This window comes from Colias croceus, chromosome 16 (assembly GCF_905220415.1).
Source record: "Colias croceus chromosome 16, ilColCroc2.1".
Classification (NCBI taxonomy): Eukaryota; Metazoa; Arthropoda; class Insecta; order Lepidoptera; family Pieridae; genus Colias; species Colias croceus.
This window is the reverse complement of record NC_059552.1, coordinates 6358908-6373067: the sequence shown is the minus strand read 5'-3', so window position 1 is coordinate 6373067 and position 14160 is coordinate 6358908. Positions and strand designations below refer to the sequence as shown.

At 31.0% G+C, this 14160-nt stretch overlaps 2 protein-coding genes across 3 annotated transcripts; one reads left to right on the top strand and one right to left on the bottom strand.

Annotated features, from left to right (window-relative positions):
- Positions 1-1408: 1408 nt before the first annotated feature.
- LOC123698617 (protein prenyltransferase alpha subunit repeat-containing protein 1) lies at positions 1409-3513 on the bottom strand. The gene is made up of 3 exons (XM_045645339.1): positions 3327-3513; positions 2841-3235; positions 1409-2766 (listed from the first exon to the last, which is right to left on the bottom strand). The coding sequence occupies exons 1-3, from the start codon at positions 3401-3403 to the stop codon at positions 1898-1900; spliced, it is 1341 nt and encodes a 446-aa protein (XP_045501295.1). The 5' UTR covers positions 3404-3513; the 3' UTR covers positions 1409-1897.
- Positions 3514-4043: 530 nt separating this feature from the next.
- LOC123698560 (protein kish-A) lies at positions 4044-7350 on the top strand. Of its 2 annotated transcripts, XM_045645239.1 has the most exons (4): positions 4044-4084; positions 4176-4257; positions 7013-7122; positions 7245-7350. In XM_045645239.1, exons 2-4 carry the CDS (start codon positions 4255-4257, stop codon positions 7348-7350), a joined length of 219 nt encoding a protein of 72 aa, XP_045501195.1. In that variant the 5' UTR covers positions 4044-4084; positions 4176-4254. The 2 variants fall into 2 exon arrangements, with proteins under 2 accessions (XP_045501195.1, XP_045501194.1); XM_045645238.1 differs by having other exon boundaries at positions 4050-4257.
- Positions 7351-14160: the final 6810 nt, after the last annotated feature.

Sequence of the window (14160 nt, the reverse complement as noted above, 5' to 3'; positions counted from 1 at the left end):
TTAGATTATAGCCTTTTAACTTTCCTGTGTATGTTTTATTCTATAATGGTACCTAATTATTGGTAATAATATGTAGAATTGAACAAACATATCTCGTTGTTAGACCAATAGTTTCAAATAAGTGTTGGGCGATCGTTGTATTGATATATCGCTTGGCAAAAAATATTTTTTGGTCAAATAACAAAGCTTGAAATGTATATAAAATAAAAAAAGAAATAAATAGAAATTAAAAATCCGATATTCTACAATGCCATCTAGCGTAACACTAAGCAAAACATATTTAGTTCGAAAATTATACAGCTGTTTACTCCTTTAGTTTCTGTGATCTGTGTGTTTACTGTTTTGTGTGAATAATCATTAATCATACTCTACGTAACATATTTATTTTCTAAATATATTTTGTATACATATATGTATTACGATAAAAAACAATATGAATTCATCTTCACAAAATATTTTTCCGAAGAGGACATTGATCCCACATCATCTGGTGCAAGACAAGCTAATTAACCAATGTGTCCAAGAGATCATTTATCTTCAGAGCCTTTAATTGATAATGGTACAATTAATCGTTATGAAATGCTAGAAACGCTTGCTGGTCGTAATTCGATTTTTTTTTCATTCTAACGACTCACGCCTGCGTTCCTTTTCACGTTTAGCGATTGGACATATCTTTGCGATTCAACTAAAAATGGGATCGATTCAGAGCCATTTTGAGAAGTCAAACGAGTTAATTTAAAATAAATAACTAATCTTTGTTGGGCAATAACGCTTGTATATAAATTCTATGTAAAATCAGTTTAAATAAATTGACAATTCGTACTAATTATGTATTGCGATTGATTGCGATACCTAGGTAGAGAGCTGCTGTTTTATCAATTAATTAATTAATATGTACCCCATTAATACTATCACCTTTAAGGCAGCATTAAATATTATGAATCTGAACATTCTATATGCACCTATGTAATAGAATTTGTACATACTTACTGAAAACTAATAAAGTTGAATAATTTTAGCTTCAAAAATTTTATTTAGTTTGGGTCGGCGTTATGAATTGTTGCCAAAGAAAGAAGTTTAACCAAATGTTGTGTAGTTGTATATAAAAAATTAAGCAGATAGAAAAGCTAACTCCACGCTATGACGAGTTTCCCACCCCTTAGAACTTATGCATAAAAATACCATTACCCTGGTAACACTCACTCTAAAGTTTTTGCTTAATATTATTTAGTTAATGTTTAGACACAAAATTGTGACAATGAACTAAATTGTGTACCTCAACCACAAAAACAAATTAAAACTAAACTATGGGAATAAATAAATAAAAGACTTTATCAACTTACATATTGGAATCATTTTATTATATTACATTATAATATAAAAAACAGTAACTAAAGTAAAAAATAAATTAATAAGTATCAGATTTATTAAAAATCTAAAAAACTTGCAATATACATTATAACTAGGAGACCACGTTTATTTATGAGCAATATACTCACTAAATACAAAACAATATATATTTTAGTATAAACACTACTTTCTCTTAAACTAGATGTCTCTAGCATTGCCTAAATATAAGAGTGGAAAATTGAATATACCACTTGATGGCTTCATGCAGCTTCCAAATTATTTGTTATAGTGAATAATTTACATTCTAAAACGATTATATTTACTGAACAAAATAAATGATGTAAAATAATTATTCCATTAATTTATTTTAAATAGCCTCAATTGTTCTTTTTAGAGATCTTCTAACATGAATTTGAAAATAACATAGCATTTAAACACAGATGTACATACTACCTATGATGTTTATAATAAAATGTAACGCAAATCTTCAACATCTTAATTTCATATAAGTAAAATGAATACATAATATGTTATTAAAATTTCAAATTTACATAACATTATTGAGACCTTCAACAAATTTTAAATATTTTTCATGTCTTCCTGCATAATTATCTCCATCAGTCTGTCTTTCTTCAATGAATTTATTTTCATGAGTTAAAATAACTTGAAACAGTACACTATTGTATATACAATTACTATCATATCGAGAGATCTTTGCCTGTTTTTGCCTCATATCATTTAAACTGCAATGCTTACAATTTTTCTTCACAAGAATGCCATTATTTCGAAATAAATTGAAGTGATCATACATCATTGCAATTAACTCATGCAGTATAAATCGTCTATGATACCATAATGTTTCATGACTTTGATAAAATCTTATAAGCTCATTATTAAGAACCAATTCATGACATATTACCTCTAACTTTCTACATAACGCTACATTATTTACAGTGCAATTACAATTCTTTACATTACAAGAGAGAAGCAAATTTACTAAGTTTTCTTCTGAATATGAAACTAGATCATCTTCTGACGCTTGAATTGTTCCATCTTTAGGTAAATTACTAGCTATTAATGTTACAAGAACTTTTCTAAGATTTATATCTATTGAATTTTCAAATGATTTCCATGATGAGTTGACCAAACTACAAATATTTTTAATACAAAATTGACGGTAATGGAAACAGCTATAATCTGATACATGGCTGGAAATACATTTCTCAGAAAATATATACTCTTTAATATACAATGAGTTCATATCAAATTGTTTTAGAACATCCTTCATGTTGTTGACAACCCAAAGTCTATGACTCCAACTGTGATAATTATTGGGGCTCTTGTCTGAAGTTTCGTCACATATTCTCAGCTCTGAATTTATTAAATTCTCTAATAAATTTGCCTGTACATTATCACCTGAAAGGGAGAAAATTTTAGCAAAATAAAAAAAATACATTAAGAACTGCAACAATAAATAGAGAAATACATACTCAGTAACAATGCACCCAAAAGCCATCTTCTATATGCAAAGGCATCATTACATTTAGGTTTTCTTGATAATACTAATTGGGAAAATTGCAATTCCGACACTTTATCTAGTAAAAGCATTTGTACAATCTCCCTTCTCTTATTCCAGAGAGTTGTTACATCAGGATTGATAAGTAACGTAACATTTAATAATTTTACTAGGCGTTCAGAATCCAGTGTGGTAATTTTCTTTTGTTTTCGCTGAGAATTCATACCATATTTATCCTTTATTTCAGAAAAGCAATACATGTATACGTGTTTTACACACCATGACTCCAGTCCCAGACAATTCTCTACACATAATACAGGTGACTTATTTCTGAAATTTGAGTCAACAGGGACTATATCGAAAGCATACCTGGAAAAAGCAAAATATTAACGTATTTATAAACATTCATTTCATTTTGTATATGTTTATTGAAATGATGCCAAAAATGGGGAATACTCACAACTCAGCTGTTTTAGAAAGTACATTGTGTATGTCTTTCACGATTTTTTCAACTAAAGCGTATTTATCGTCATTCATTTTATATGGATCAATGATCAATAAACTTTATCCTTATAAGTAATATGATTTTAAAGAATGAATTCACAGCCATTAGCCCATTTTCAATAGATTTTGATTTCAACTTTCAAGTTTTGACTTTTGACGGTTTTGACATAAAATTTTGCATTATTTTGACTTTCTACAGACCAACGTCAAAATTTGATTTTGACAAATGATGAAGAAAAAAAATCACGAACCACAGAGTACAAATAAGTAATTTATTAAAAGTCTTATAGTCCCACAGTATAGTCCGTACAACTTGATAGACAATAACTAACAGTCACTGTATTTTTAAGTAAACATGGCTCTGAAAACTGATCACCTATTTGTTCATAATATACAAATTTATGAAATAGATACAACTCATCATCTGCCTCATAACACGGGACTTCTTATAACTTGTATTTTTTAAGTTTTTGAATAGCAATAGATGAAACGCTTCGCTTTATTTCTTATACGGCATAATATTATATAAAAAAGAAGTATATTAAATAAAATATATTTGTTCATTTAAGTTCTTGAATGGCAATTTTACCATTGACAAAATAATAATTAACATCAATAGTGACGTTTACGACTTCAACATCAATGAGCTAATCAATGAGAATGAACATCAATAGGGAACCATCGCTGTCAGTGTCAGCTGTTGCTTATTTATAGGTATTTTGGAATTTTGTGTATCGTGGAACTATTAAAAGTTTTTAAATAATTTCAGAAATAGAGAATATACATCTTATAAACTGACTTTCAGATACAACTGTAGATTTAAAAACACAGCTAAAGTATTATAGATGATTGAAGATTGATTAGTTTATAAAAAAACATACGAAATGGTAAGTTTTTAAGTATTTGTGCCGAATTCAAAATATTCCTACGTGCTTATTTGGATAACATTATACATTATACGATTAATTCCTATTAGAATTGAATAAGTACATAAGCGCAGTGTTGGAATTGGGTTGACTTTAGTAATTTGCGGCACGAATTTCGGCGTGATTTTAATTTTTTCCGATCGATAATAATGCCCTGAAACATACATTAGCGGCTTTTCGTGCGGAAACGTGTAATTACAGAGAAATCTTAATTTTAATCTTTGAGGTTATGTTCAAAATTGTTTGAGTTACATTGACAAAACTACAAGAATTGTGTTTGAAAGAGATAACAAATGTCAAAATGTACATTCAAAACCATAGTTCCTTCATAGTTCATTCAAAAGCATGTTGCTGAGGGACAACAATTCATAAGGATTATTGGCGAGTAGTAGGTATATGATTGGGGCAACTTTGGTATGTTCATAAAAAAGTTAATCACTCAGACCCAGACAACCCATTTGTTCCCTGATGGAACTCATAGTTCATACTCAAAGAATTGAGTCCCAGTGGTGTGTTGTAAAAAGATTTTTTAAACAGATAACTAAAACCACCCAAAATTCGATGATATTATAAAAGAATATAATATGTGGAGACGCTGGGCGGAAAAAAATAAAATGGATTCATTCATTACCCTTGTAAATTGTATCAAACATGTATACAAAATTTGAATAAATAATTATTAAAAAAAAAAATATTATATGTATATTGCACACAAATTCTTAGTAACGGAACCGAATCTGTCCACCCCGAATCCACGTGGTACTTGTCTGTCATACACTAGAGTGTATTAAAAAAGTCGGAGGCGCGGAGGAGCGTGGCGCCCGCGTGTGCTGAGGAGCATGCAGAGTCAAGCAAGCCGGAGTGGCTGAGGCTGGTCGCCAAAGGCGACCAAAAAGCCGAAGCTACGAAGGCGAGTGAAGACTCCTGCATGCAACGAGGTACACGGGGGCAAGCGCCACGTTCTGCAGCGCCGGAGCAGTCAAGAAAGCCCATAATCTTCGATATACTTCTAACTACATTTATAAATATAAAAAATTAAAAAAAATAGAAGGGGGGGTTTCCGCACCCCCCCACTTTATAGGGGGTCTCCCCTTACCTCCCCCCTCCCTTTCCCACCCTTCCCCCCCCCTTAATTCGTGCCGCAAATTTCAAAAGAAATAAGGTGGAGTCTTGTAATTGCAACTAAAAATATTCAAGTCATTACTTCATCTCTAGATAATTCTATAAATATACGGAAAAAAATATTTCTTAAAAATTTGTGAATAAGTAAATTTAATGCGGATATTATTTCACCGTCATAATCACGAAAAACTGTGAAGAATAAAAAAATATTTCCAAAAGTTCTTAAAAAGACAGCAATAGTTGCAATTACCCGTCCTGGCGGGTAATTGCAACTAATTGCTTGTTTTACTTATTTTTCTATGTGTGTTTTCTGCGCGTGTATTTTAAAAACAAGCCTTGAAAAATATTCATAGGATTATGATATCTAGGCTCTTGAAATAAAGACCAATTTCGCAAAAAAATACTTTTTAGCTGTGGGGCGGGATATTGCAACTATTTTCTCAAAAATAGTGATGGGAACCTTATCGTAATTTTATCGACTGCCATGGTAGCAGAATTAAAACTCAGGGATATACTGTTTTATATATATTTTAATTAAAATATATCTAATCACATTACAAATCCTTAATTTATTTAAATTAACGAAACATTTTAAACAATAGGTACTTAACAATTATTTAGTAATGAAACAGTCTGTTTTTACTCTTACCTATTTCTAAATTCTACACTATTTTTTAACTTTATTTGAAACACACTAAAAGCCTTTTAGTTATCAAACAGTCTTATTTTACTCTTCCTTTGAACTCTTTACTATTTTACCTAGCTTCATTTTAATTAATTAGAATAATTAAATATCAATCAGAATAATCAAATTTCCCAACAGAAGAACTCCAAGTACTTGTTTACTTACATTCAAATATCTCTAGGTACCTTATAAGGAAAGATTACCATGTCTTCTTCATTTATCACAGCATCGGGTAATCGTGAGATCACATCTTCTTTTTCTATAATGGAAATATATCAATAGTCACTGTCGCAGTCACTGAGTAACAATCATCGAAAAATAGCAATTAGCCAATTAGGCGTTTTATAATTTAAGTTTAATATCATTGGGTTGTATCGACATATTTATGTCCACTGTCACAACACTAACATTTTCATACTTCATACAAAAACTGTCAGATAATTGCAACTAACCTAAAAATAAAAAAATAGTTGCATTATTAAGACTTTTCATATTTGGTCTGGTAAATGTAACTGCACAGAAAATTCGGAGTAGAATCATCGTAGAATAAAACAAGCACGTACAAAACGACTTACCGTGGTTGATTAATACACTCCTTGTAAAAAAACCCGCGAGAAACCACAAAAAACAGTATTTTTGATCAAATTACGCACCACGTGCATTCAGCGCTGGCAATAACAAAATTGTGGAATGACAAAAAGCCCTGTCACTCACACAATTCTTGACCGATGAGCGCCATATATATTTTTTTATTGATATTTTTACTAGCAGAACAATATCACGCCTGTTGTTGTGCAGAACAGCAATCCTAGAGGGCGTTATTTAAGATAGTTGCATTAACCAGATAGTTGCAATTACAAGACTTGACCTTACCTTGGAATTTGAACAAATTTTGTTTTTTTTTTTCAGAGTGCGATTTTTAACTTCCAAAGTTTACTATCTGTTATACTGCTGTTAATATGTACGTGTGCTTATTTGAGATCATTTTTCCCCAGTTTGATGGACAGAAATAAAACCGGGTATTTATAATATTTATTATTTTTACCAACATTGATCAATTTATTTAACCTGCATATTAAATGATATTTTATAGAGTTAAAAATAGTGGTAATGTTGTAATATATTTTTTTTATTATTTCAGCCTTTTAGGAACATTTTGGAAATGTGCTAGAATTGGAGAACGAAAATCACCCTATGTTGCAGTTTGTTGTGTGATAATGGCATTTACAATTCTATTTTTAACGTAATTAGGGAAATAAAGAAAACAATATCTTTTTTTTGGTAATTTATTTGTCAAATCTGGATCTAGCACAGATAAAAATTTAATAGAAAAACAGTACATACTAAGGTTAGAATATAAAAAGATTATAGAACAGTCACAAATCTAAAGCTAGTCTTGATTACATTTTGAATTTATTCATACAAAATAAGTATAACCATGGACGAATATAATCTAAAAGGACTGATAATGGTCATACTAGAGATCGTACCCCGTAATTTCAGACTATTACTAGATGGCGCTCTGATTTGAGCTTATTATTTAATTTGCAGCTTTAAAAGCACCACTAGTGACCAATTTTAGAACTATGGAAACAGCAAACTATCGATTTTCAATTATTACATCTAGAGGGCGTTGTTTTAAAAACTCCGGTGTTTTTGAATTATTTTAGTTTTTAGTTAAGAGCGTTCATGCTCAGTCACAGGGCTTAGTGCAGAATTACGAATTTGAATTATTAATTTTTTCAAGCGTTGAAATAGTTTTGCTGAAATCATCATATCTGCTGTTTATAAATGTGATACTGTCTTTTAAACTAATAATTTCTTGCTTTATACAATTTAAATCTGACGAAATCCTATTCATAATTGATGATTCCAGTGAGCGCCGCAGCTTTTCCATCTCTTCGGATATAATCTCTCGAATAGAGTCAGCTGATAATGCATTATTATTCACAGCGATAGGGGATTTAAAAGAAGATGTGCCACCTCTACGTGTTGTAATGTTATCAGGACTTCGTTGTAACAATTGAGTCGCGCATGAGCGTACTGGGGTATTTTCAGTATTCAGAGATCTTGACTGATGAGTGGAACATTCAGGGCAAAACCATTTTTTTTTAAATTCGCTTGTCAATTGTTTCTTTTTGTCAGTTGGGAACAAACATGCAATATGATAATTTCGTTTACAATGAGGGCAAGATAAAATCCCAGCGCTGCCTTCTGTTGTAGCTTTGCAACAGGCAAACTTCATAATGATTGGAAAATTTAAGTAATTAAGAAAAAAAAATATAGTAATATATTTCTGATAATATGACCCCTGTCAGGATCGATCTTCCTACTAACTGTTCTAAGTCCAGTTCACTTTGTACAGAGCTACGAGTGTCTTGTAATTTTCAACGAAATTATGTTTCTTATTGTATCTGGTAAATCGTCACGATAGAATATGACAATGTTAATTTGTAACTTTTGTTTTTAATATACCGTCAACCACTTTTATCACTTTTACGCAAAAAGTTTCCAATGTTAATTTTAATAATAAATCGTGATGTATAACGCGTATTCGTCCACCACTAATAAAAACTTCCAACAAGATATACTATTTCAATTAGATTTGAATTTAATTTGTAACCCGCTTGATCAAACACGTACGCTTCACACTGACGTAAGCGACTGACTGTGTTGGTGTTATCAAGTTTGGGTCGCTGGCTAAGACATGCTGGACATTTCCAAGAAGACTTCTTTTCAGGTAACATGGCATAAAATCTCTTATCGTTGGTTCCAGCGCACTGCAAGTCATACGCTAGAGAACATAGGGAGCATCTAAGGAAGTGAGTACCTTTAATAAGGTTTCGACACCCACTACAAACATTCGACATAGTGATCAGAGTAGTGTATATATATATTCTTTATTTTCTGTTAAAAAAAAATGTCTATATCTTTTTTCTTCTTAATTATTCCCTTGTAAACAGTTTTACATATTTATATGAGCAAAAAATACGGGAAAAGAAAAAAAAATCTAGATGTACGGCGATGATTTGAACCAGCGTCCATCAGTTTATAAGTACGAAACTGAGTCAATACAGCTACAGACACTTATACATCTTACGTTGAAATTTATGCTCTAATTGTTCGAGTAATTCTTAGATAAAAACAGTTCATAGCAGCGTGGTCCGTGAAAAAATAGGCGGTTCATCCTAAGGAGCGCTGGGGCAGTGAACTCTCATAAATAATAATTATTATAATAAAGTTGTGCTCATTCATTTAACAATTAATATATCTTTAATTTAAAATTAAATTTATCGTATACCTAAACTCCAATACGAATATCAAATGCCTAAATACGGAATCCAATAAGAGTGAAAGAGAAATTTTGTGACAGTCCTGCGGAGGTCCTGCGCGAAACCGCGATGTTGCCGCATCGCATGACAGCAGCAATTGCGCGCGACAAGCGCGCGACGTTGCCAGTTGCCACTCCTATAATATTATAAACAAACAATAAAAATACGCTCGCGAAAGCAAATTCGTGGATTTTCTAATTATTAATTGATAATCATTGAATTCGTTTTGAAATCGCCTGTACTTTATAATTTTTAGTGTTTAAATAGACATTTATAATGTGGTGCTCATTTTTTTTTGTTATGAATTTACTACGCTACTGTACTTCTTTCTTTGTTTTAGTTCAATAATTGAACACCCATACAATTTTGTCACGAGCCGCCTCTTGCCTTTATAATATTTTACGTTTTATATTTTACGTTATAGTTTACGTTTTTTGCGTATTATATTTTAAGTCAAGATACCATTAGATACTATTTGGCACATTGATTTTTTTTAGAAGCGACATCTAGTTGAGACAAGAACCATTCAATTATAAAAAAATGCCAAATGATACTGCGAGTGACATCTATCGACTAAATTGGGAACTGAGAAACGAATTACGCTGTTTACTATGGCTATGATAAGTCCTCTAGATATTTATTGGGTCCATGGTATAACTAATTCTCAAGTAACATGGGTAATCATGGTGAAACAAAAATTTATTTCTTTCTTCATTATGTACTTTATCCATGATAAAATGCTGTTGTTAACAAGTGCACAATCAAAGCTGTGCATTGATGCAGTTGCATATAAATAATATTACAATTTTATATTAAAAATGGATGTATATGAAATGTTAACATTATAATAATAATATAAGTTTCTACCAATACAATCACTAAATCGCACAGTACAAAATCTTCTTATCAAACCAGCCAAATATGGAAAAAAATTGTTTACTTTTTGTGAAAAGTAGTGCTATAACTACTTATATTATTAATTAATCATACTTCTAATAATTGGAGCGTAAATCAGTCTAGACATTTTCCTATCGTAAGCACAGTACAGCAACATCCACTAGACCTACTTACTATTGCTAAATATATCTTAGTTTCGATGCAAGTCAGTTCAATCTGCAACTATTTTAATGTTATACAAGGTATATAAAAGATTAACAAAATCTATAATATAAAATGCCACATCTGAAACGTATATATATACCTTATAAAAATGAAGTCAAGGAATTGCCTTATTATGATGGTTTTTTATTAAACCTAAGATTAAGGAAATAATTATTTCAAATAAGACTAGAAAGTTTAATATTGAAACATTTTAGATGATGGTTGTAGCTTTACAATTATAAAGAAAATAAAAATATATTCATCATTAAACAGTTATTCTGACAGGGTGGAACTAAATTAAAAATAAAATCTGACTATCTGAGTATTCCCTTTGTCTTTCGTTCTTGACACATTAGGGCATTGCAATTGCATAAATAATAATAAAAAAACAGATATAAAAGCTTTGATCAACTTTCAAAGCTGCAACAGTTCGTAGATATAATTTAACTTTGCATGAACATAATAAGGCCGCGTTTCCACCTGCAAGAAAACTTCCGCGAGAAGTGTCCGACAGTCTGTCTGACAGCAACTTGCAAGTCTACTTGCAGGTGGAAACGCCGAGTTTACACATGCAAGCTGCTGTCAGACAGACTGTCGGACAGTTCTTGCAGAAGTTTACTTGCAGGTGGAAACGGGGCCTTATTATGCATTTAAAATATTATGATAAGATAAAATAAAATTTATAATCATGATAAAATAGCAAATGTGAATAAATTTTGATGTGAGGGATCACTTTATAAGTTTATTTGTTAGTAAGCATTGTAATTTGTTTTTGGAAAAAAGATTTCATTCTTAGTCTCATTCATTCATACATTATCAAAAATAGTTTCCATAGCAATTTTCTTTAAAGTTATGGTAAAAGGCATCAAGGGAATGTCCGAATAAATGCTATAGTTCTCATCAAAATTATGTATGAAACAATTTTAAAACAACAAGACAAAAATAATAATTCGGTTTTTTAATCGAATATGGCACCGCAAGGAATTAAAATTAGTTGAGCATGAAGAATCCACGAAAATTAAAACTAAAGTATAAAAATTTATAATTAAAAGTTAAATTCAATTTTTGCATTGGATACATAATAGACAGACAAGATCGAGTCACAAAACATTACCCACACTTTAAATGAAAAGTCAAATACACATAATTTATACATTGACCCCAGGGACTTCAGAATTTAAATAAGTAAATTTTTGTTCAACTCCCTTATTTGAGGTATGTATTACGTTCTGAAGTACGAATCTGAATCTAAGTTCATATTGTATATCTTATTCAACGATAAGTATCCATTGTTTTCTGAAATATAACTTCTTTTAGCCAGATTACTTATAATAACCGAATATGTTTACATCAACATAGGAAATGGAGTAATGTTATGTGACGCAATAAAATAAAAACAGTATAAAATTTTTTTTCTTTATCACAGAGAAAAATAAAAGTAGGAGAGTGCGGAGCGTAGAAAACGTGAAATGTTCAGAGAACGAACCGACAGCAACTGCCACATCTCAAACATTTACTCACTTATAATTTTTGGTGTTTTACGATTGACGACCAAATACCATCTTACTTCTAATTACCTAAGTCAACGATACATCTTAGCCGAATCTCCATTGGGTGCTTTATAAATACTAGTCATATAAATTTTGAATATTAAAATCTGACCCAATAATTGTTACATCATAGGACAATGTATTTGATGAATACTTATTCATAAATGTGTGCTGTTATTAAATTTAATCTTAGAATAAGTTTGAGTCGTAAAACGAAATAAATAGTTACTTAATTGTAATCAATGTCAATTTTAATATTGTGATAAAGGAAAATTTTATTACATATTTTCGTTTTACAATTGGATAATGATAGGCCCAAGTGTTCATGAAATACAAAAACTATGTATAACCATACATTCTAGCGAGGTATTTGGTGTAAAATGGTTGTACAAAATCTTACCGATACCTCATAAGTTTGGATATTATTAAAAATCAAAATCAGCTTAAAAAGCCGCCAAAAAAATTGTATGCGAATAAATTCCGTATACTAAACGAACAGCTAGCAATAAATACGACTTAGATACTAGAGAGCTATTTTACGTAAATGTAATAGGCAGTGAAATAAAAGTTAAATACTTATAAAGGAATATTAAGTGTGCAGTATGGCAATATCATAAATATCGATGAGGTATTGTATATATTATTCAATTTGCAAGCTACGCATTCAAATAATGATTTAACATGAGGAAAAATATTTTAAGCATCCTTGTGTTGGATCATGATCATTAAAGTTACTATTGGACATAGTTGGATACTGAAACAAACATAACTCACGCCTTTATGATATTGCAATACAATAAATATTAACGAATACATTTGGCACGTTAGCGCACGGAACGACGCCGTTTCGAAGACATGAGATTTAATACATTTCTCTTTATGTTAAAACCCTACTGTCAGGGCTCGGAACCGGTTTGAAAAGAGCGGTTAATTTAGATTATATACCGGTAAATATATCGTTCCTTCATTTACCGGTTAAACAAGTGAACTGTTTATAAGTAACCCAAATGATTAAGGTTACCGGTTACTTCTGCACAAACGGTTTTGACACCCAAATTAACCGGTTAATTCCTTTATTATTTTTGCCTCATTTTTTAACGCTTGCCACAAGATATAGTGAATCTAATATCTATACATATAATAAATCTGTAGAAGGGTCAATTCTGTACATTGAAAATATTGAAAAAATAAATACCAGGGGGTGTTACTGGATCGATACCAAACCCAAATATGTGATTAAAAAATTTTTTGTCTGTCTGTATGTTCAGGCATCACGTGAAAACTAACGGTTCGATTTCGATGAAACTTGGTATAATTATACCTTATTATCCTGGGCATAAAATAGGATACTTTTTATCCCGGAAAAATACGTAGAAAAAAAATAAATCTTAATTTTTCCGCGCGGACGGAGTCGCGGGCGGAAGCTAGTATCTAATATATTCTATTCTAAAATATAGTTTGTAAGTATAGATGTATGGATGTATGGATGTTTAGCACACATATAGAGGGTAACTTGGATTAACACATAGGATAGTTTTTATCCCGGAAATCACACGGGAACGGGAACTATGCGGGTTTTCCTTTGCAAACGCGGGCGAAGCCGCGGGCGGAAATCTAGTTATCAAATTCAAATTTCAAATCTATACATATAATAAATCTGTAAAAGGGTCAATTCTGTACATTGAAAATATTGAAAAAATAACTAGCAGGGGGTGTTACTGGATCGATACCAAACCCAAATATGTGATTAAAAAAATTTTTGTCTGTCTGTCTGTCTGTATGTGAAGACATCACGTGAAAACTACCGGTTCGATTTCGATGAAACTTGGTATAATTATACCTTATTATCCTGGGCGTAAAATAGGATACTTTTTATCCTGGAAAAATACGTAGAAAAAAATTAATCTCAATTTTTTAGTTATCCATAGACGTTGTTCTGTAGTAGGTACCGCGAACACACGTTGCGTATTATTATAGATATAGACCTAGCCGTATTTGGGTCCAATAGATATTTATAAGATGTCAATGTCCGAGTTACTCAAAATGGAGAAATAAACCATCCACGCAAAGACCG

Bases quoted from the DNA above. Each gene is read 5' to 3' on its own strand.
- LOC123698617 (XM_045645339.1), bottom strand. From the start codon at position 3,403: ATGAATGACGATAAATACGCTTTAGTTGAAAAAATCGTGAAAGACATA. The intron at 3,236-3,326 runs GTGAGTATTCCC...TGCTTTTTCCAG, and splicing joins CTTTCTAAAACAGCTGAGTT to GTATGCTTTCGATATAGTCC. The intron at 2,767-2,840 runs GTATGTATTTCT...TCTCCCTTTCAG, and splicing joins TTTGGGTGCATTGTTACTGA to GTGATAATGTACAGGCAAAT.
- LOC123698560 (XM_045645239.1), top strand. The intron at 7,123-7,244 runs GTATTTATAATA...TTATTATTTCAG, and splicing joins ATGGACAGAAATAAAACCGG to CCTTTTAGGAACATTTTGGA.